Genomic DNA, 26,008 nt, shown 5'->3' on the forward strand with positions numbered 1-26,008 from the left:
AAATACATGTATTCATCAGTAAATTTGACTTACCTTCATTCTAATATTGAATCCAATTTTCAACCTACATTGAAATGATACTTGGAAAAATCTTGGGCCATACTTTGCTTTACTTGATATATTTATTTGAGAGGATATTTGTTTTCCTTAACTTCTTATCATTGGACATGGAGACTTCCTTTTTTATTTTATGAGTAATAAAGGATTATCAAATTGAAAGAGCTAAAACTCACCATCATTTTTATTACTAGTCCCAATTTTATTGCATAGCAGTGATATTTACCACATTATTAGAATTTGTTGTTTTAGTTATCTTCAGATATTCTCCCCGATCACTTAGAAAAATGTATTAATTAGTCCAGAATAACACACTGTACCTTGAGCTATTACAAAAGTTATGAATTTAAGATTGTAGTTCTTTGTTAACTTTGTAAAAATTCGGAGAAGCTCTTACTTTGAAGAAGGGCATAATCATAAGTGATGAATAAAGAAAGCCATGCATTCACAATAATTAGGAGCTTATGCCATGCTTCCTTTCTTTATGTAAAAACAATTTAGATATGAAAAAATAAACACAATTAGTTACCTATATCATAATAACCCTTATTTTTATATGTAAAATTCAAAATTATGTTAATACTATGAATGATGAACTGATTTACTTTGCTTTTAAAAAATAAAAATAATGAGAGCACGGGAAAATTTGTATTTGAGAATTGAGTAAGATATGCCTAGTGTTGGATTTTAATCATAAATTAATAGTATACCTTGTTTAATATAAGATGGGAATTATATGGAATTAGTACCTCATTAAATCATGAACAGATATGAAAATGAAATCACAAAAAAATTGATGTGCCCATTTGGACATGTCTGGAAACTAAATTATTTCTCTTTGCACTTGCAGTTGAAATCTGATATAGACAATGGAAACAACTCTTTCCAGTACAGGCTATTGGGAGCTGGGGCTGGAAGTATTTTTGTCATTGATGAAAGGACAGGTGACATATATGCCATCCAGAAGCTTGATAGAGAAGAACGGTCCCTCTACACTCTTAGAGCCCAGGTAATAGACACCACTACTGGAAGGGCTGTGGAACCTGAGTCTGAGTTTGTCATCAGAGTTTCGGATATCAATGACAATGAACCACAATTCCTAGATGAACCTTATGAGGCGATTGTACCAGAGATGTCTCCAGAAGGTATTGCATATTAATTTACATCAATCATGTATTAAAAATGAAAACAGATTTAAGGTTTCTAGCATATGTTTTGGAAGTGAATTATTTCAAGTTCTACATTTGTATTTCCTCCTACAAATGTGTTAAGTAAAATATTTGAAAAACTAAACTATTCCTTAAACTTTTGTAAGCAATGGTACTATGTATCAATAAATTAGTTGTCTTGTTAAAATACAATTTCAGCCTTTAAAGCAATAGAAAAAAAGGTTAAACATGTTTATTTGTGTGATCTATAAAATTCTTTAGTTTGTTCACTGACTGGTTTCTTCACTATAATAATTTATTTTCTAAGATAAAATATATTTTCTATCCTAAAAAAGCACATACGGTCATCCTAAACGATATGCATGTAAAGGTAGGAAAAGCCAATGTATAAGACAAAAATACCTTATGCATCAAAATGATGGAACACATAGAATGAAAACAGAATAAATTGGTTGAGTACCTCTATGTAGCTGTACGCATTTTCAAGTTGCTTTTCAAGCTAGATATTACTTTTATAAATATTTTAAATATAGCAGATTTGGAAGAGAGTGCTTTCCATATGATATAAGAATTGACTACCTTGGGAATCAGAATTGTTTTTCTAGTAGGAGGGAAATTATAGTATGGTATGCAAAATTTGTCCACTCACTCATTGAGTCAGAAAATTTTGATACCACACATATAGCAAATTTCACTTATAAAATTTACCTATGTGATAAACTAAAATGTGATTCATTATGGTAACTTTAAATTTTACTTACATGCTTAAAAACTGTTTTACTTAAATATGTGATTCATTAGCCTTTGAGTCTAAAAATGTATGTTCCATTGTGTATTTTACTGATTCTTTGTTATTTAACATTCCAGGTAGCAATTTTAAGCCGTCTTTCTACATGTGTTCAGAACATAGGTCCTCAACTAGAGCATGAACAAATGTAGCTGTGTGATATGTATCAAGACCAATTATCATTAGATTTAAATGACACAATAATATTTTTCTATTTGGTAGCTAGGCAATGAGACATTTCTTCTTCCCCCTCAATTCTCCTCTGTCTCTTTATTTTCCTCATCCTCCTTCTTCAACAAGCATATATTATGGCTCTAACGAGCATGTTCTAGTAACTTTTCTTTGAAACTGGAGATTCTGGTTATTTTTGTTTGTTTGTTTGTTTGTTTTTTATTGGTTTCAGGTGTACAAGACAAGGTAATACTTAGACGTTCATCATTCATATCCCTCACACTGTGGACCCCCCTCCCCCCATCCACTATCCTTCCGACTTTGCACCGAGCCATCACATTATATATATATATAAAATTATAGTTGGCATTCATTATTGTTTAGCTTCTGGTGTACAATGCCATGGTCAGGCATCTACAGTATCCCTGAGGTGGTCTCCCAATGGGACACGTGTCCTTTGGAAACCCTACAAAATCTTTACAACATTATTAATTACGTTCCCCAAATTAATTTTCAAAAACCCTGAGGCCATCTTGTGGTTAAAGGAGATATGTGAAGTGACTGATAGTATTGAACTTATATTTTATTTTTAACACAATAAATAACTTTCATTAACAAGGTGATACTTGATTCTGTATGTTATGAAAATGTTAAGTATGATGATGGTTAATTGACTGGAGGAAGTGGGGACATTTTAGGAAGTGGTATTTGAAGGGAATGATACAAAGAGGCCAGTCATGGCAGGTTCTAGGAAAGGATTCCTATAGGATGACAAGGGTTCCATTATCAATAATGGGAGTTATTTGCCTGCAGTGAGCACAGGGGGTGGTTTGGCAGGTGGGGGGGGTTGAGGGTGGGCATGGTAATGGGTGAGATGCCCTTGGAAGAGAATGTGGGTAAAGAATAGAAAAGCATATGGGGTGACTTGACAATTAAGCAAATGGGGGTTGCTTGGTAAATTGGTATGAATGGGAATGGCCAGTGATGCAGGAAGAAGAGGAAGACATAAGAATAGAGGTTGCAAAAGATCCTCCAACTTTGTGGAATGCTGCTGTGAGGTTGAATAACATCAAGACGCAGCAGTGACTTTTGATTTAGAAGGTTGATGGCTCCTAGTGATTTTGGTAAGAGCAATTTGGTTGCAGTATGCTGGAGATAATTCTATTGCACGAATGATAGAAGAGGAGGTAACGATTAATTTAGCTAACTTTAAAAGATGTTATGCAACAGAGAGAAAATAGAGATGAGAGGCATTAGGCAGAGGGCAATGAAGGTAAAGGGGAATTTTTCTTAAATCATCATTTAATCGTTGATTATGATGGGAAATTTCATAGCACGGTTATATACTGTAGGAAATGATGCAATAGAAGTGTGTTTCTGAAGCAAAATAAGAGGGATATAAGTGCTGGAAAACTGTTATTGAGAAGAGAAAGCCATGAAATCTAAGGCAATAGTAAAATGGTCAGATTCAGGTAGGTTGATTGATAATAAACCAATTAATAAGCGATTGTTTCCATTTTATCAATGAAGTATGAAACAAAGTCAGTAACTGAGAGCAGCGGGGTAGAACTTTAGCTAGAAAAGACCCGGTACAAAACCACCATTTTGCAAAGTTGGAGGGTGAGCCCATGGCGGGATTACAGTGTGTACAACACAGCATTTGTATCATGGCACCAAGGGTAGCCACACTGTGGTCAATTTGATAGAGGTCATAAAACACTGGTTTGGTCTATAGAATACCTGGCTACCACAGATATCTTGGTGCTTTGCAGTTGGAGGTTTCTGTACATATTCACCTAGTCAATCTGTATGATTTAATATTTAATACATCCTGTGGACGTGCCAGTCAAGGTTCAGGCTTTGTATGGAATCATACTAAAATCAATGAGCACTTTTTATAACTGTCCATGGGAGGAGGGGGTCAACATAATGATGGTCAACTGCTGTCACAAATGTTATCTAATATGGAAATAGTGGGATATCCCTATTATTCTGTCAACCATTTTATAGACAGCTCCTCTCTGAAAAGATCTAACAAGTATCAGCTTTGCTTCAAAGAAACCAATTAAAAATATTATATGTGATTTCTCTGTTTCCCTCAATATTTAATTAATAAATAATGCAGATGCTTTTGCCTGAATCTATCTTTAATTCTTCATCTTCTTTCTATTAAATTGCCATTTAATAGGTTCTTGAATGTTATCCTCGCTTCTAAATTCCTTACCCACCTATTTTATCTTTTACAAAGCAGTCAGTGCAAACATTTTATTCTCTGTTGTGTTTCTTAAATATATTTGTGTTGCATTGGAGTTTGCTCCCAATGACTGTGTTTGAACCTGTATTTGAACTTAGACTTTGTTGGACTACTGAAAGGAATCTACATTTGAGGATAATGAGAAGAGAAACGCCAAGAAAACTACAAACTACATGTTGCTTATTTAACAAATAATATTTATTTACAAATAATGATGGACTTTTACTCATTATATTTATTTTTGAAATGCAGTTACTTTCAAATTAGAACTGTCAAGTCGAATTGAGATAAAACATCATGTTTTCCCACTTGTCAATCTGGATTTGCAAAGTTATTTTTCTTCCATACGAGATACAAGATATGATAGGCCAGGAGTCACACAGTTAAAAGGTGATTGAGTTCTAGGGATACAACAAATAGTACTCTTACGGTACTGTATCATTTACTTGACAGTTGCTAAGGGAATAGATCTTAACTGTTCTTACCACAAAATATAAAATTGTGATTATGTTAGGTGTTGCGATTATTGTGATTATCATTGACCAATATACGTGTGTATCAATTATCATGTTGTATACCTTAAACTTATGTTATATGTCAATTATCTCAATAAAGCTGGAATTAAAAAGAAAATCCACTTTAAAAATATTTATCAAGATGGCACAAACATGTCATAGTGTGAAGCCATTATAAATTTACATAAACTCGATTTATGTAAAATACATACAGATTTAGACGATTTCAATATTCTATTTCATAAATTGTAATAAGCGTTAATATATAGCAGAGATTTCTCAGAAAAATAAAAATCTTTCTTCAGATACATCCATATGAAAATTGGAGTCTATGAAGCATTCTTTTGCACATATGAATTTAAAGTGTTGGAGATTGTGATGGGTTACTCTTTGTACTCTCTTTGAATATATTATTGTTTACTTTCTTAATTGCCGCCCAATTTATTTCATTTAAATTTTCTCATATTATTAAAAGTAGAGGTGTCAAAACTACAACCAAAGAATAATAAGGATGACCGAATTTTCAGGTGATTGTGGACGATAAAACAAAAATATTTGAAGAATGCTTTGCACATTTCAGGTGATAAGTGGGGCAATATCTGTGTTTAGTTTTATGTGGAGGTTCCAGGTTGTAAAGTAATTACATTTCAAATATAAACACAGTAAGGATAGGCCAATCAATACTTGTAAATAATAATCCTTGTACAAATAAAACAAATTTCAGTGTGAAGGAGTGAGCAGATGCACTGGATATAAACCATTATTTCCATCATGAATTTGTTTTCTGAAAATTATACTTTTACTAGATCATTGGATATCTGTTTTTGTTGTTACCAAAATCGTAGATTCAGACTGTAGGTCCAAGTAAAATTTTTAAATACAAGTTAACATCCTCTCAATAAATTTGTTTCAGATTAATCAAAGTATACTTGTACTGAAATGGCATGTAAAAATAGCTTTGTTATTAGACAATTTATATCTTAATCCTAAGAAAAGCCTGTTAATATTTTCACCACGGAGTTTAAAACAAAATTTTACGTAGTAAAATAAATGAGTTGTTTTGAAATCTACAGTCCAAATCGTTGCATTCAAATACTGTATTAAATTATAGATAGCACAGTTTATTTAGTATTCTATAATACATGTAAACTTTACATAAAAAAAATATTATTGCCACAGGTTGCTGACTTCTGAATTTCTTATATGATATTTAAATTAGTGTCCTTATCAAGATTTATCACTCTTTTACATTTTTATGTAAAAATGTAATCACTGGAAGATAAAGTATTCTGTGTGAAACATGAGACATCATCTAATAAACTTTTGTTACTAATATTAAACAACATTTGTATGAGAATCATCAGTCCTCTGTGATACTCTGGTTAACAATAAATTCCATATAAATCAACATCGACAGAGTGACATTATTTTTACATTATGTTTTACTCTTAATGGGCAAACTGGTCTAATGTGTTGCAAAATTATGTTGATGCTGTCGACAATGCTTTCAGTCTTCAAAAATTTTGTGCATTTGTATAAGTTTTAGCAGTCATTAACGTCACAGAAAGCATAATTTATATGTAATTTCTCATATGCAATGAATGCTTTATATTAATATACCATTATTTTATTATAATATTCTATCTGTGTCATAACAAATGAAAAAGCATATCAGCAAATACAGATTATGATACCATAAACTATGATTTTTCTCTAAAGCACCTGCTTCAAGTTTACGTCTTGCATCACCTGAATAACAATACGTTTTTGCAATGCAATGTCTCTCATAAAATATGCAGTCAAATATCTTAAATTTAATTGCATAAAGGCCTTTTGAAAAAGAAAGCTTTAAAGTTTCAGAAGCTGGCTAAACAGACAAAACTGATCTTAAATTTGCATCTATGTAAAAGTCTCTCAAGGCTAATATAGGCAAATGATATTAACTATCAATGTACTAATAGAACCCAGAATTATTAAATTTGGTATTATATTTGTTTATTATTGGAACAAGTAAGCTGAGAAATTATCTTATAAAAATATGATTCTAAGAGAATATTTTTGTTTACTTAACAGAATAGATACAAATAGGTTTAAGAGGCTCTTTAGACAGCAAGTGCAGTTATTTGCACTTATAAACAATATGGCCAACTCCGAGCAATCTAGAGTGACTCAACTCAGAGACATACACTGATATTTGGACCTTTCAGTTCTCAAGTGAAGGTTTTTCCCGCTTTCTGGTTTGCCTTGCTTGCTAACTAAATTTCAAGGATCTAGCCAATTTAAAATTTTAAAAGTTTCCATCAATTACCCAATTCTGATTACAGGATGCTGTTTTAATGGTGGAATCATAGGGATTAAGAGTGAGGCAATTCAACATACACATAATTGAGGTATCGCTGCTTTTTTTCGCACGTAATCCTGGGTGTCATTTTGCATTGTCACAGTTGTTCTAACGTACGGTGATCCGATCTCTAGTTTCACCCACAGCAGCCCTGCTTAACCCTGTTTTATTTCTCGCATCTTGTCCTGGGAGCATTTTTCCCTGACTTTTTATTATTTTTAAATATCATTAGTATGTGTATTACATTAAGCCAGAGTGAATTTGGAGGATACCTGTTTTTTACTTGTACCTTCTTCCAAGGGATGTATGTATATTAGAAAGTCTGAAGTTTTAATACTAAGAATTCCTTTTGATCCAACAACTAACCACACAATGATTTTGACTATAATTTCTGAAGCTAAATACAGAGTCTAGTTTGGGAAACTAGTGATGGGAAACCTTTATGGAAAGAAATGAAGTGGAGATATAAGGAGGAATTGTAGGGGAAGTAAATGGATGTGTACCCAGAAAAGCGGTTAAAAGAATGTCTTGCAACTGACTCTGGGTGGTGAACACGCAATGGGATTTATAGACGATGTAATACAGAAGTGTACACCTGAAATCTATGTAAATTTACTAACAATTGTCACCCCAATAAAATTAATTAAAAAAAAAAATTAAAAAAAAAAAAGAATGTCTTGCCTACTATAAACTGATTGAACAGAGGTCCTTAACAAGGCTTTTCTTGGAATAACTTCACAATGATTACAAGGCTATATTAATTAAATAACTAATTAATTAATTAAGATAATTTGCATATCACATGTGTAAGTTTGAGGTATACAATGTGTTAATTAGATAAGTTTACATATTACCATATGATTACCGCCATAGCATTAGCTAAGCATTTCCATAACGTCACATAATTATCATTTCTTTTCTGTGCTAAGACCTTTAAAATCTAGTCTCTTAAAAACTTTGAAGTTCGTAATACAATATATTTGACTATAATCACTGTGTTGTGCATTAGCTCTCCAGAGCTTACTCTTCTTCTTACTGAAAGTTTATATCCTTTGATCAATATCTCCCAAAATCAAAATTTTTATTACTGAAGAATCAAAGAGCTCCCTATTAGAATACCTTGTTTTATAACATAAGATTGTGATGAAATAATTCATGATGCTAGTGGTAAAGAAAAATCACAACGGCTATTCGATTTTGTGCCATTTATGTTGCTATTCTTAATTGAAATAGAACATCCTGTTTTAATAAGTGCAGATTTTCAACAAGACCCATAATGATAGATTCCATAAAGATAATTTAAAAGCTTAATACTTTTAAATAAATATTTTTAATTTGAGCATTAACTTTAATTGTCAAGTGCTTCTTTTTCATATGTTTATTGATTGTTACTGAATTCTAATGAGAATGCTTACCTTATCAGTATCTGGTAGATTTTGTTTTGCACTTAAAAAAGAAGAAAAAAATTAAACAGTAGGTATTTTTAGAAGGGAATTAAACACGACAAAATAGTTATGCCCATCCTCAACTCGATATTATTTCAAGCTCATTTAAATAATCTTTATTAATATTTTATCAACATTCTGCAATTTGAGGGGATACTCACAATATGTTTTTGAAGAAAAGTGTTTCCAATTAACTTTTGATTCCTCAGCTAATAACACACCTTTGAAAAATCCTGAATTACACATAGCAATGGATGGTTTAATAGTTTCATTTTATTATGTCATAGATCTACATGTTTAAAAGTCTAAATTGCAAATGGGAATTAGAGCTATTTTGTATGAGGTTATATTCTCTTGTCTATACAGAAAGATATTACATAGTTGTATAATTTACAACGATGTAAAGTTTTATAGTGTTCCATTCTATATCATCATTCTACTTGCTGAAGAAAGAATGCTTTACAGAACTGAATTCATTGTTCAATCAGTCCACACTCTTAATTTCTCGTAACTATTTCTTCTTTATTCAGGAACATTCGTCATCCAGGTGACAGCAAGTGATGCTGATGACCCTTCAAGTGGCAATAATGCTCGTCTCCTGTACAGCTTACTGCAAGGCCAACCATATTTCTCCATTGAACCAACAACAGGTATTTCAGAACAAAACCAAGTGCAATTCAACCTGATTCTAAGTAGGCGAATGTGAGAGCAACAATTGTCAGCTTACAAAAATGTTGTACAGCAGACCTGGTGTTATCTAAATAAATAAATGGGATTCAGTATTAATTACTTAATTATTTTTAGTCTTTTAGCTGAGTTTTCTAAGATTAAAAGATGGAATTTTACACACTGCAAATAGTTTGTGGATGGGGTATAAAACATAGGTAAAGTTTCTTACAAATCAATTAGAAAAAGAGAGACAACCCAATGAAAAACTGTGAGGAAATACATTTCAAAGCAACTGGGTGAAAGTTCACATACAAAAGTCCTGCTAGCATATTAAAAATGTTCTCCTCATTAATCATCACAGAAATACTAACTAAATACAAGGAGAGACAAGGAGAGACACCCGCACACCCAAACAGAATGACTGAGATTAAGCAAGAATTGATGGCTCAGTATAGGCACTTGTATGAGGCATTCACTTTAAAAAAAATGTAGTTGTGTATTTTATGTATTTTTAGACGAAAAATTGAATTTTCTAAACTTGCTTCTGCAATTTTCATTAATCAATACTTTATAAAATAAGTAGGACACACATTTTTGTATTATTTTAAATATGTCAATTGAATACATAAGAATGATATTACACTAATTCATTGTACAAATATTGATTGCCATGTTCAAAAGAAAGATTAAGCCCATATAAATCCCATTTTAAGAGCTCATAGACTCTATAAATGGAAAAAGAAAACCCACCTAAGTACTTACCTAACCATCAAGAATGTGGCAAGTGTCCAAAGAAGGGTAATTCTATGCTTGCTAATGAAGCAAATTATTATTTTCATCTTGGTGACATGAAAGCTTAAAAGAATAGAGCATTTTGTTGGACTATTAAACATTTCTTATTGATTCATTCAGTTTGCAAATATTAAATGTCTCAGTCTTCTCAATCATGGTTTCCTGAGAGAAACAGATTCTGAAAAATATGACTTGAATGACTATATTCTTAATTCTCCCAAGGTTGGAACCTCATTTCTATTATTCTGGATGCACAGGACAAAAGCTATTTTAATACATGCAATGGATTCCTTTAGACAGTAGGTTTTAATTCCCTCATGCAATCTTGGTTAAGAATAGTTAAATATGGAACAGACTTTGTACAACATACTAAGTTTACAGTGTTATCACATTGCAAGTTTTAAAAAAATAATAATAACAAAAACATGAACTCTTTTCTCTTGAAACTTATATATTCATCATCGAATATCAATGAATACATATTCATACACTCATTTTGTGAATATTATTGAGTGAAACAGACAAAGTTCCCTGAGAGAAAAATAGAAAGGACTACTTCAGAGTGCATGGTCAAGGTATAATACACGGACACCAGAATGAAGAACTGAACTTGTAGCCAATGTGAAGAGAGAATGGAAGAGCATTCCAGGTTATGGGAAGGGTGTATGAGAAATTCCTGCATGGGAGAGCATTGAAGCTCTTTAACTAGAGGTCAGTGTGGAAAAGCAAAAAGGAGGATGGTAGAAAATTGGGACATCTAAGGAACAGACACTTAGTGGGCCATATTGGACAATTTTAAGCATTGTCTTTTCCCCCCAACTCTCACTGCTTTTTAAAATAAATATATTGAGCAAGTTAACTAAAACTGTTAATTGCATTAATGGAGGGCAGGTTGAATGGGCAGCAAAAGAAAATGAGAGCCTGAACACTGAAGAAGTGAGTTTTGGGGTGTATAAGAGTATCTAAGAATATACAGAGGGTGCTAACAAAGTGTATACACATGACTTGTATTCAGTTTTGGTTATCGGTATATATTATTACAATTTGAATGCAGTTTTTTCCTTTCTTAAAATGCGTATACATTTTTTTGGCACCCTCTATATCTCCTTTGTTCAGTCTGAATGTGAGAGGAAAAGTTGTAAACAATGTAAGTAGATTTTATGGAAGCCCATACACATGAGGAGCTAAGGCCCATATGTTTCCCCTACTCCCTGCTTGACTGATCTCTGTACCTTTGGATGTATCATTCCAAAAGCTCCAATACTGTTCTCCTTTGCTAATATGAAACACATTTCCCTCTTGAGTCACACATAGGGAGATACTACCAGCATATGTTTAATATATTCAATGGTTTCCATACTGATTCATGCAATAAATTACAATTGTGAAACACTCTAGTCCTCAGTTAAAATCTTTTCACAATGTGGTCCAATTTATCCATTTTGTTTTACTGATATCACAATTTTTTACATAAAGAAACACTTTTTCCCGGACACATTTGAGAATTGGACATTCTCTTATGTTTTTGTTATGTGTTCCCCGAATCTTTAGAACTGCATCCTCCTGTCCTATGAACCATCTGAAATTTTTCCTAGGTTTTTTTTGTTGTTTGTTTTTCTTTGTTTTTTAGTGATGAACAATTTTTTTAACTAAATGCTTTTACAGAAAGTGAACATGTATTACCATATTTATCATCGTTCATCTTGAGTTTAAATATCTATGTATATGTGTGTTTAATTGTTACATTATGAATAACTGTGGGTAAAAAAACTAACCCTTGTTTGTATATCATGACTCAACATACACAAAATAGACATCTCAGGTGGATAATATATTTTGCATAAAGTTGGTATTGTGATTTACACATTTACCCATAATGAACTATCTTCTTTCAAGTTAAGGGGAAAGTTAATTGTAGCACACTAATAATATGTTAGAGAAGATAGCAGAACATACATGGAGGCAAAACTGAGGCATTTCTATTCTCTACCCGGAGGTTATCTTAACATGGTATTTTATTAAGGGTCTAGTAGTGTCCTTAATTGTGTGATGACACACTAAATTCTAGGCAGAGTTGTTGTTTAATTCATTATTATTATACTTTTTTTTTTTCTCTAGAGCAGTGTCTGGAATCTTGTAGTGGTTCAAAATGTATCGAAAGAATGATTATAAGGTTGAATTCTTAAGAAATTAACTGAGAGCATGCCATGGTTAATAATGAAATAATAATTGGAGTCACCACATTTTTAAAGGTGTCATAAGAATATCTTCTCAGATGGATAGAGAACTCCAAGACGAGTATTGGGTAATTATTCAAGCCAAAGACATGATCGGTCTGCCTGGAGCACTGTCTGGAACAACGAGCGTATTAATTAAACTTTCTGATGTTAATGACAATAAACCTGTATTTAAAGAAAGTAAGTAGAAAGCATCTAGAATGTTTATTATAACGTAATTCCGAGTATGTCGAATATGTGCATATGTTAGTTTGCATTCTTAAAGCACTACAGCAGTACTAAAATTATATAAAATAAATCTCTCTATTTTTCTAAGGTGTGATTATTTTCACTAGGGTGAAAAGTTAAATACCAATGAAAAAGTAAAGTGTTATTTTTGAATAGCTTCTGTAACAAGTCACCACAATCTTCATGCCTTAACACAAATTTAGTCCTCTGAAAGAACTCTGTGCGGGAGTCAGCAAGCCAAGCAAGGTCATGCTAGTGTGTCTGCAGGGCTGCATTCCTTTCTGTGGGCTCTAGGGGAGAATCCATTTCCTTAGATCTGGATGTTGGCAGAATTTACTTGATTGTGTTTGTAGGTTGAAGGTCTCTGTTTCTTTGATGTCTAGTCAACTGGTGGACATGGTTAGACCCTAGAGGCCTCTCCTGGCCCTCGTACTCGTATATAACACACACATCTCCGAAACAATAAAGGACGTCATACCCTTTTCTCACTGCCATCTCTCTCTGACCCGTATTTTTGCCTCTTCTTCCACTTTTGAGGACCCATGTGAATAGATGGGCCCACTTGGATAAACAAAGACAATCTCCACACTTCAAGGTCAGCTGAGCAGAAATCTTAATTCCACCTGCAACCTTAATTCCCTTTTGCCATTTTAGTAACATATACATGTGTTCTGTGGTACTAGGACACAGATATCTTTTGAGGTCATTCTTCTACCTACTACCAGTAATGATTTAAAATGAATATAGTTTATTTTATTTTTTGTAGCTCTGAAAATTTAGGTAGTAAGTACAAGTTAAAGCACAAGTTAAAGCACATGGTATGATTCAGAAGGAATTTCTTATTAAATTCCTAGGAGGAGTTTGTTTTCTAAGGAGTTTCTTTTTCAGGGGCTTCTGTCTTAGCTACAGAAACACATCTGCAAGCATTTCCAGACATCATGGGCAATTATCATGAGAGAAAGAAAATTTGATACACATGGATTAAAGAAAATAGATCACACACACACACACACACACACACACACACACACACACACACACACACACACACACACACTCCTAAATGATGCAGGCACTATTCAGTTCAGTTTGTGCCAGCTGCAGAGTCATTAAATCTCTGACTTTTCTAGAAATATTAGAAATCTGAATTTTTATTTCTGTGCTTTCATCCAATGTGCCTTTCTCATCTGCTTTTTCTGCTATTTCACTGGTCACTTTATTTCAGTCTTCTTTCCTTCTCATTGGCATATTTCTGGTATCAAGCCTTTTTTTCTTCTACCCGGACTCTTTGGTGTTTTTATCTAGTCATATGACTTTAAATACCTCCTTGGTGCTGACAGTTTACAAATATATACTTCCAGTCTGAACCTCTCCCAAGAACTCCACACATGCATATACAACTCTCTACTCAATATATTCATATTCATATGAATATGAATATTCATATTCATATGAATATGAATATACATATATGAATATATATGAATATATACATATATATATCACATACACTTAAAACTTAACATACAATTAATTGTGTTCCTGATCCTGCCTCTCCCTTCTTCTAAACCTCCTCTTCCTACAGATTTTCGCTTCTCACAAACAAATCCAGGTTTTATACTGTTCAGGTCAGTAATCTCAATTCAATTCAATTCAATTCAATTCAATTCAATTCAATTCAATTCAATTCAATTCACTTTAAGCAATCTATTCAGATTACACTAGGCCAAATAAAAGTCAATTCCAATTTCTAATTCTAATCCAGACTGGATTACTAATTAGTTATGCACAATTCCTGCAAGCTCCTGATTTTCTATATTCTGTAAGCAAACACACACACACACACACATATACACATGCATATACACCCTTCCTGATAATAGAAAATCATTTTATTTAAAGGTTTAAGGTCACCTTTCCCTTTGTTCTTTCTCTCATATCAAAAATTCAGTCCTCTGCAGATTCTGTTGGTTGGGCCTTTTAAAAATATCCATAATCTGAACATTTCTCACAAACTCCATTCTACAATGTTGAATCATGCTACCATCTTAATTTGCCTCTATTATTGCAATGGGCTCTCCTCTAGGCTCTCTGCTTCCATCATTGTTTTCCCTTGATCTATTTCCAACATAACTTTAGTGATCTTGTTAATATTAAAGTCAGATCGTATCACTTAAATCACTTACCATATCACTGAGAGAAAAAGTCAAAGGCCTTAGCATAACATACATGGTCCTAAATGATTTGCCATCATCCATCCCTGCCCCATTACCTCCCTGCCCTCATGTACTAGCATTCTACCCTTGACCTCTCTCTCTCTCTCTCTCTCTCTCTCTCTCTCTCTCTCTCTCTCTCTCTCTAGAGAGAGAGATTACACACACACATACATATGTATATATACATATAACTATGTAACATAGATAATATTATAGATAGATATATAGATTGATAATATAGATATATATGTAATATATACAGAGATAGATTTAGAACAAGTACCTGGTGGAAAAGTGGGTATGGATTTTCCTACAACTCATAAAGTGTGCTCTAACAGGGGACTCGTAATTATTTATGCAACATATCATGAATTTTGTTTTTAAAGGTTTATACCGCATGACTGTCTCTGAATCTGCACCCACTGGCACTTCTATAGGAAGAATCAAGGCATATGATAATGACATTGGAGAGAATGCAGAAATGGATTACAGCATTGAAGAAGATGATTCACAAACATTTGACATTATTACTAATAATGACAACCAAGAAGGAATAGTAATATTAAAAAAGGTAAATATATTAAAATTATTTGCTTTGCAAAATAATGCAAAATCAAATCAGAAATACATATCGTTATTTTGTGTAGCCAGTTAGTTTTTGCTTCATTAAGCAATTGACATGAGAACATGTCATTTATAGTTTAGGGAAACAAAGAGTTTAGAGATAAGAGATAGTTATTACAGAGCTTCTTGAATTACATGTTTGAACAGTTTTTTTTTTAAAGAAAGATTTCAAATAGAGGACTGGTTTTTTGAAAAGATCTTAAATGACAAGAAATTAATTCTCAATTCCGTAAGATACTTTTGCCCAGAAAAGTATCATTTTAAACTGAAATTAAAAACTATAGTTATTATCTCCAAACCTTTTATAATACACATAAATAGCAAAATACACGTTGGGATTTGCTGTGTTGCTTAATGCCAGTATCAAAGGAATCCAAGTACATAAAAAGTAAAACCTAACTGTAACAGATAATTTGACAACTAAAACTTCCTCTTTCTAAGGAGTGCCTTGGGTTACTGAAGCCACATCTTCTGTGCACACTGTATTTCTTTGTAGAGAGTGGATTTTGAGCACCAGAACCAGCATCGTATTCGAGCAAGAGTTCAAAACCGCCATGTTGATGAGCAATTCATGAAATACCATGCTGAAGCTTCCACCACTTTGATTAAGGTCCAGGTGGAAGATGATGACGAACCTCCTGTCTTCCTCCTCCCATATTACATATTTGAAATCTTCGAAGGACGCCCCCATGGGTCTTTTGTGGGCATGGTTTCTGCCACAGATCCAGATCAGAGGAAATCTCCTATTTGGTATGTCTGGAAGGCCAGCTTTGCAGAAATGAATGAATGGATACCAATTAATTTTCGTATGAAATTTCAAGCAAGTGTAACTACAATATCTCTATATTTCTTTATATGGCATGTATCAAATTTGCAACAATTTAGACAACTTAAAATAGGGAGCCTCACTGTTGGTTAAAAATAAGTGAAATAAGCAGTTGCAAATGTCCAGAACTAGGTAATCACCAACTGAAATTCAATGAAACTGACTATTAATTGGGGTAAGGAGGTGAAGGAAAAGAAACACTTGATTATGCCAAGTCAGAGACGTAACAAAGCTGATTAAATGTGGTTCATTGAAATATTCTTCAATTAAAATGGTATTCAAAAATTGAGAAAGCTTTTTATAGGATACTACTTAAAGGAGTAAAAATAAGTCTAATTGGTTAGAAATAAATTTCTCTGATAAAATGAAATAATTGCCACTATTAATCTAGTCTATTAGACTCATGTACTAATGTTATTCTGTCTTTAAATATTCAAATTATAGGTCTGGTTAGATATAAAAAGAAATTGTTAATTTTTTTCCCAATTACCTTCCCTCACTCATCTATTTTCTACACTTCAGAGTCCAGGGAATTACACAAACCTCCATGTGTTTCTTAAGATGCTGGCTCTTCTGTACTCTTTGGAGGGGCTACAGATACAAAGATGGCATTTCTTTAAATTTTTGACACAGAAGGATACTCACACTTTTCCAATGTAATTCTTAACCATAAAATACTGCTTCCTAATAAATGCATATAATATATATTATACGTATTATATATTATATATATTTCTTATTTAGTTATAGTAATTTTAATAATAAATATAAGTTTATATGTGATATATGCATATAATTATAACCCAATAAATCAATTGTTTAGATTTTTAAAGTAGTATGTCGATTAACCTACTTATTGTTGTTTTTAGAATATAAAGAATACATAATTTTTAAAGATATTTTGATAAGTAAGAGGCTCATTATATTATCATTTATAATATGAAAGCATTAGAAACAATTTAAATATTAAATCTTAGTGGTATAAAGGCAATGAACATTGAATGATTTACAACGATGCCTATGAACATAGATTAAAACATGGCATGATTTTAAAAGATAATAGAAAATTATTACAGTTTTATGTTTACTAAAGGTAAGACTATTACGTATATGAGAGACAAACAAGTGAACCACACCCTAATATTAACAGAGGTTGTGTTTTATAGCATCACTTCTGGCTGTTACTTAATATTCTACCACAAATATTTGTACTAGCAATTTACATTTTTATATTAAAATTAATTACTTTTAAAAATAGTTTGTGAGCATCTGTCAAGAGAATATATTTTAATGCTTTTTCTGGATGTTCTTTCATTTAGAAGTGTTTTTTTAAATAAAATTGCTTTTCATATATTAGGATCACAAAATATTTTTCACGTGGTAAAGTTTGAGTTAGCAGGTGTTCAAAATATATAATGAAAACAGAATTATATGTATATATATTTGGCTTTTCTATGTCTCCGTTTCTTCTTCTTTAAAGTGGGAAATACTTTTGTAGTCATATAGGAATTAAGAACAAGGTATAAAGGCATCTGGAAATGCATACCGGGCAGAATCACTTGTTTATTTCATTCTGGGAAGAGCTGTTAGCAATGAGAAACATTGCATAGTCACATTTCATTCATTCAGCATTTTTAGAGGAATGAAGAGTCCATAAACGGAAATTTGAAATGAACCAAAGATAAGTCTTCTAAGCATAACAACTTCACATTCTAAGCTTTTTAGCTCAAGCTCCTTCTAAAATATTTGCAAACATATTTGCTTTCTTAAATGGTGTGTATTAAGTATTATTTAAAATGTCTCTGGTGACTCAAGATCATAATTATTAAAAAAAATATTTGGAAACAATCTCTTTTGATTGGCTTTATTTGGAATAGTGTATTAGAGAAACTGGATATTCTAGATGTTTAATACAAAATGTTAACTGTTAAACTACTGTTTCATTTTGTAAATAAATCTCTTAAGTAGGAAATATGACCACTTTTAGATTTATAAGTAAATTGCTTATAAAAGTTTAAAAATGAGTATGGTTAAAACTGAATTCCTCTATAGTTTAATTCTTTGTAATTTCTATTTTAATTGTCCCCAGAGCACCAAGCTGCAAATTAGTGATATTTTTAGAGGCCTGTCAATTCAAGTTTAAAATAGTCTCATCTTTTGTCACATAATTATGGGAAACCTCACATATGTCTCACCAAACCCTTCCAGAACATCGCTGCAATGAGAAGTCATCACTGAACCCTAGTTATTACTCTTCTTTATTTTTTATTATTAATCATTTGCAAGAAGATAAGACATGCTGACTACTCCAAAGGCTTCTTTCATTGTGGAGTGGGAGATCATTCTCCAGGCTTTTGCATGAGACAATTTTATTATCTGACATCTTTCCATGAATGATCTAACAGCACATTTGATCTATTTTCCATACTTTTCAGGTAGTTAGATAGACAGATAGATAGCAGAGGGATAGATAGATATAAATATGGATATAGATATAAAGTATATATAATAAGTATATACTTTATAAAAAGTATCAAATTGTTTCCTTTACACAAACAAAAACAAGCATATTTCAATCATTAGCAATCAATAAATTATAATATGATGCACAAATTTAGCAAACCTCTATATAGTGCAGGAAAGAGACTCAGAGCATCTAGGCCAATAATGTTTTATGTCGCTTCAAATGAGCAAACAACAACAAAAAAACCCAGGTTCTCAAGTATTAGTTTTTTTCTCCATTTATTTGCACTTATACTCATTTTACAAATGACACTTTACCATTTCTTTTTAACCAAGTTATTCAGTTATTAAAATTCTTTCTTGGGATTGAGAATGAGTGACATGTGTTTACATTTCTCATGCATCAATTTAAATCTGAGATCGTTTAAGTTTTATTTATTTTTTTCTTTTCTAGCTCCACTGAATTGAATCTTCAATATAAGAATGTGCTTTTTTGAAAATTGTTCAGCATTAAATTAGCTATATGGATCATGCATTTAATCATCTGTCTTATTGTTTTCAAAGGCTGTGATGTATCAGTGTTATATATAGAAAAAATAAAATTATGATTTTTTTTTTTTGTACAGGTATTCTATTACCAGAAGCAAAGTGTTCCATATTGATGAGAATGGCACAATCATCACAATTAATCCCCTTGACAGAGAGATTAGTGCTTGGCACAACCTAAGTATTACAGCCACAGAAGAATGTAAGTACTCATTCGGGAACTTCACATTGGTTCACCAAATTTTTAAAACCATTCAGTAATTTCTGAATATAGGGACAAATACTAGCTTAAAATATTATTGGGATTAGAGTTAAATTATATTTTATGTAAATTCATGCATGTGTATTTTATTATTTTAAAATAACAATATCTGCTCATTTCTATTACAGCTTACTAATGTACTTACTACTAAGTACCTTTAACTTTTTAAAGACAATATGTAATATTTAATGCAAGAAATAAATCATGGAAAAACATAAGTAATAAAACAAAAAATCCCCTGCATTTCTAAAACATTATAATATTTTTCATGGATACATTTTTATATCAATTTATAAAAATTGATTATAAATTTTGCAAGTTATGTTTTCCAAACTCAGCAATATTCTATATGGGTTCCTTTTGAAGTTGAGTCTAATGAAAAAAAGAAATTCTTGTGCACATTTCAGAAACATATGATAATTATTTCATAGGACTCTCTCGCTTAGAGCATTTTTTTTTTTAATTTGGGGAACTGTTTAGTTAATGTTACATATTGTTTTACTACTATACAAGTAGTAATAAAACTATTGATTTGGAATTAAATGTTTTAATTTAAAATAATTTAAAGTGGACTACTAATATTGTACCATTTAACCATAATCAGCTTAGGTTGACTCAATACACGAGGAGACTGTTCTGGCATCAAACACAGAATTCCTATGTCTTGTCCTATTTCTAGGATAAAACATTAGCAATATTCTTGGACATTAGGGATGAGGTGACATTTCAGGGCAGTTTTTAAAACTTAGGAATTTAAAAATAATCATATTTCAGTGAAATTATGGGAAATGATATGAAGGATTCAAACAAGAAACATTTATTAAGAGTCTGTGCATCACAAAAGCTAGTGCATTTTCAAATTAAAATGTTGTCTATTGTGCTGATAATCGCATTTTCAATAATCAGTAGTGACCAGACCAGTGTTGGTTTTTGTTTGTTTGTTTGTCTGTTTCAGAAATAGGCAGATGATTCCATTTTTAGGTTGCAAAAAGTAGATAAAATTATCCAGATTTATCACTTGGCTAGTGCCTTCAAAATTATAAATTAATCAGGTGTTAGGTCAATCATTTGAATTCAATTTCAAAGGAATAGATATAACCATACATAAGATTTTCAAATCATTCTCTCCTTTAGCCAATGGATTTGATACACTACAGTAAAGGATTAAAATTTTAAATACAAAATATTCTAGAATGCATCCTTTCATACCTGATTTTGCATAAAGTTTTAATAATTTGTTTCCTTTCTTGGCTTGATTTTAGAAAGTCTTTGCACATATATATTATTCCTCACTTTATTGAGCAGTTGGCCATTGAAATGGTGGAGTGGATAGCATGTCTTTAATATATACTAGATGTCTTAGATATATATACACATATATATGTATATGTATATATATTCTAGTATATATTAAAGACATGCTTTCTGATATCTATATCTATCTATCTATCATCTATCTAGATATATCTATATCTATATCTATATCTATATCTATATCTATATCTATCTATATCATCTATATCTAGATAGATAAATATATCTATATCTATATCTATATCTATCTATCTATCTATCTATCTATCTATCTATCTAGATACAGATAGATATAGATATATATCAAATAGCTCTATGGAAACACTGCAGGAGGACTGAGTCTGGGCTTTGAATTTTCCCATTAACTAAACAATAAAGGATGGGAGCAAATGTTACAAGGAAATAAATGTCTGCTGCCACAGAAGAAATGTCAAGGATTTTGGTGTCGGAAAACACAAAGATGTTTATTCTAAAAGCAAGAATCTTGTATATATTGGGCATTTCTGAGAACAGATTATTTGTAATGTCACTATTTACAAAAATATTGAGAGAATGCATTCAAATAAGTTTATGAAGACTGGACATCTTTAAAAAGAGTCTTTCAGCTAAGAGTCTAATAGCTTTCAGCTATTAAAAGAGCATACTTTATTGAGTTTATATAATTATTCACTGTAAGCTTATTTAATATTCAAGGAGGGGGTGTTTCATAAGAATATATCATTTAGTTTTGTTAAATTACAAGTACTAAAACTTGAGTTATTAGAAATAAGAATCTTTAAAATTTATTATGTGTATTCTGAGATATCAAACATTGATCTTTTATAAATGAATAGGGAAAAAAATGATGAATAAATGGTATGAAAACTTTGCAAGATAATTTAATTATGTCTGATCCCATTAGCTGCTTGATTACTTTTTATTACAGGGATGTCAGGAATATCTCTGGAGAAAGTTTGAAGCATTTATTCTGTTGCCTTCTTTTAATATGGTGGGAATACATTATAGCATTACAAAATGGATATGCCCCTATAGTGTGGCATAGGGTTAAGACATACACTTTACAATCAGATATAATTGACTGTAATTGATCCCAGGCATCAGCACCTATGAGTTGGGCAAATAAATTACAGAAGTTTTGGAATTATCTTCTGTGAAATAGGAATAACATTTTTCTTCAAATTGTTATTAATACTTTAAAATGCCATTATATGCAGTTTTTCACAGCATATATATACTTTTATATTCACATATATGTACATATGATCTTTTATATTCAATGAAAGTGAAATATTTAACAAAATATAAATCCTCCAAACTCACCATGACTCATACCCCCTTGCAAAATAGACACTTTACAAATAAACATATGAAAAAACCATTAAGAAGTGACAAAGCAAGGATTTTTTTGCCTTCTGGTGAATCACAAATGATACTTAGTTTTTATTGTCATTGCTGTTATTGTTTGTTATATTCTCCAACATATACACCATTATAATATCCACGATCTTTAGGATAGACCTATCTTTGTAATAAGTAATCTTGTAAACTATGAATGGAAACAGTTCCATTTCCTGAATAGTGTATGTCTACACACAGACACACACACAGACTCTAATGCTGTGACTACTGTGAGGTCTGTTCATCAGCTGATAAGCAGCAGTACATCTAAAGAGTTAAAATCTTCTCTCATTACTCATGTTGTGCTGGTCACTAAATACGGGGAGTGCCAAAAACATATATACAAGTGGAAACATATATACAAAACATATATACAAAAACATATATATATATATATATATATATATATATATATATATATATATATATATATGTGTGTGTTTCTGAAGTGTGCACGACACTTTGGTCAATGTTGCTCAAGCAGTAGTTTGCCGTAATCAGAAGTGTCTGGACACTAATGGTAACCACTTTGAGCACCTCTTATAATTGCAGAAGTCAAACGTGACTTATATTCATCTCTTGTTATTGGTATACATTGAGTATTACAATTTCAATACAGTTTCCTTTCTTAAAATGTGTATACATTTATTGGTACTCTCTGTATTTGGATATGACTTTTGCACACAATATACAATGACATAAATAAAATATTTATTACTCCATAGACTTTGTTTACGCTATATATGTAAATATGCATACATACATTGATTAGTAATTTTTATGGAGAGCAGCTATCTTGCAATGAAAATATTTGGGCTGTTTTTGTATCATGAGACCTCACAGTACTCACAGCATTAAAGTCTGTGTGTGTGTCTGTGTGTAGACATATACTATTCAGGAAATGGAACTGTTTCCATTCACAGCTTACAAGATTACTTATTACATAGATAGGTTTATCCTAAACATCCTGGATATTATAATGGTGCATATGTTGGAGAAAATAACAAACAATAACAGCAATGACAATAAAAACAAAGTATCACTTGTGATTCACCAGAAGAAAAAAAAATCCTTGCTTTGTCACTTCTTAATGTTTTTTTCATATGTTTATTTGTAAAGTGTCTATTTTGCAAGGGGGTATGAGTGATGGTGAGTTTGGAGGATTTATATTTTGTTAAATATTTTACTTTTATTGAATATAAAAGATCATATGTACATATATGTGAATATAAAAGTATATATATGCTGTGAAAAACTGCATATAATGGCATTTTAAAGTATTAATAACAATTTAAAGGGAAATGTTATTCCTATTTCACAGAAGATAATTCTAAAACTTCTGAAATTTATTTGCCCAACTCATAAGTGCTGATGCCTGGGATCAATTGCAGTCAATGATAACTTATTGTAAAGTGTATGTCTTAACCCTATGCCACACTATGTCTTACTGAGACTATGAAAAATTGTCGTGCTGTCACTTAGTGTCTTCTGACTTATATATGCATAATAATCTTAGCAGGTTTCATTTTCCCCCCATTTTGCTCCTACATGACAATAGACTTTAGCTACAAAGTTATTTCAATTAATGACTCAAATGTAAGCTCTCAGTCAGTTCAGGTGACTTCCTCACAGCCAGTCAATAATCTGTTATTATGTTAGGTAAATTCCTCTTTGATGCTTATTAGGTATCACTCTGCTCTGAGGTGTGTCCAACTCATTCTGAAGCTATTGCTTCATCCACATGCATTTGTCCGTGACAGCACGTGTGGCTAGTAATGCCATAGTTGTTTAAGGGGAGTTCAACAGATGATTACATTTTCAAATAGATTTTAAAGACTGTGGTCCTATTGTGCTGAAGTACATTAAAAACATATAGGTTTTCTTTTTTAAAATGAATTTGCTCTTGAAACAGTAAGCCGTGATGTATTTATATTGCACTTATAATTTTATATTTGAAGACAGCAAAACAAGATTCATGTGACATTTAAAAAAAATAAATTAATGGACTTAAAAATATTTTAATTCTCTTGAGGAAAAGCATGTAAATAAGCCTTCAAAGTGAATTCAGAGGAAAAAAATAGAATAAAACATGAGATTTAATAAAAGTAGATATGTAAATTTAGATACAAAATTTCATTAAATGTGATTAGATCAATGTTAAAATTAATAAATTGAAACAAAAGTAACTAATACAATTTCAAACTTAACATTTTGTGAACTATAAAATATTGTACTATAATAAATAATTTATAAGTAAAAGATGTCAATTGCAGTCGAGGGAAAAATTTCAAATGCCTGTCAAAGGCAGACTGAATATAAGCTGAATATATTTATGTTACATAGAATTTAATCCTTAGAAGTTAATCACTATTTCAGAAATAAATGCTTAGGAATGTTATTAAGCACAGGAATTATACAATTCATGCTGATCCGCTCCTGAAGCTATAAAATAGTTTTCTTAGAATTAAAAAAAAAAAAAAAAAAAAGCTTTTACCCCAAGTATTTTTCTGTGAACCTAAAAATCCAGGTACCAATAATTGAACTAAAAGCGTTTATTTCGGATCAAAGAAATTGCAATTCTTGAAGTACAGATTCTATCACAAGCCAAAAGCATATCCCCCCTACTGCCGCCCTGCAGGAGAGGGACTCAGGGCTTTGTGGGGAAAATGCAGGAAGATGAGGTAAATGCATTAAACAGGTCATTGGTATTAGGTGAGGTATGGTTAGATTTGTACTTTATAAACTGGCTTGAGATTCAGTCATTAGGGAAAAGCCTAGATTTGTACTTTATTGTTTGGTTAGCATTTGGGGAATTGGCAAAGTCCAATTTCATCAGCCCTTATAAACGGGATATTCTCATCCTTGCTGTTTTCATGGAAGATCGGTGGCTCGGTCCAGTTTAGAAGATCCAGGAAACAAGACGTACAGGGCAGTTTCTGGGAAATGACTACTCAGCTCTGTTTTAATATGGTTCCACTCATGTCATCTTCCACATTCCCATTGTTATTATCATCATATATCTGAAATGTTACAGGGTGCAAAATGCAATTCTAAAATGAAATAATTAGATACATAGTCTCAGAAATTTACATAGTTAATGTTCATTTGATTCGCCTTTGAAGACATATTTTCGAAAAAAAAAATGTTTCATTTTAAGGGAAACTGGTTAGAAATAACTTCTGTAACACTGAATAACCAATTTTCATGTACTTTTCCTCTCATTTTTTTTAAATGCATACAATTAAACTTATTTTAGGACAATTTTGGAAAATATTTATAAGTGCCTATTTTTTATTACTGTAAGCAATAGCAAAAAATAATTGTTGTGAGCCTCAGTAATAATATAAATAAACCACCTAAATAGTGGAAAATGGCGGGATGGAAAATTCTTTTAAAAAACACTTGCTGCATTCGTTAGTTACCTAGAAACTTTTAACATAACAGTCATGCTGATTATGGAAAAGAGACGTTCCATGGTAACATTTGTTTTTCCAGCAAACCCAGTGACTGGCTTAGTCTCTTTCCTGGAAAACTTGCCAAATTAAGCAACACGCTATTTGCGTGCCAGCTAAGTGAATGAAACTACTAACTGCTCTAAAACAAAGCTGTGAAGATATATGTATGTTTTGTATAGTCATGCCAATGGTTTAATTTGAACATAAATTTAAAGAGATTTTTCAGAACAAAAGATAAA

The 26,008-nt window shown here is 31.6% G+C and overlaps 1 protein-coding gene across 2 annotated transcripts in view; it reads left to right on the forward strand.

Moving 5' to 3' along the window:
• CDH19 (cadherin 19) overlaps positions 1–26,008 on the forward strand; it is a 58,791-nt gene that overhangs the window by 17,641 nt on the left and 15,142 nt on the right. For both annotated transcript variants that reach the window (XR_013995263.1, XM_081078415.1), the window contains exons 3-8: positions 908–1,202; positions 9,270–9,389; positions 12,453–12,617; positions 15,268–15,452; positions 16,002–16,255; positions 19,421–19,542. Coding sequence is in view for 1 of the 2 variants with exons in the window: in XM_081078415.1 (XP_080934541.1) it covers positions 908–1,202; positions 9,270–9,389; positions 12,453–12,617; positions 15,268–15,452; positions 16,002–16,255; positions 19,421–19,542 (1,141 nt within the window). In the remaining variant the exon portion in view is untranslated. The remainder of the gene's footprint in view (positions 1–907; positions 1,203–9,269; positions 9,390–12,452; positions 12,618–15,267; positions 15,453–16,001; positions 16,256–19,420; positions 19,543–26,008) is intronic.

This window comes from Rhinolophus hipposideros, assembly GCF_964194185.1.
Source record: "Rhinolophus hipposideros genome assembly, chromosome: 17".
NCBI lineage: Eukaryota > Metazoa > Chordata > Mammalia > Chiroptera > Rhinolophidae > Rhinolophus > Rhinolophus hipposideros.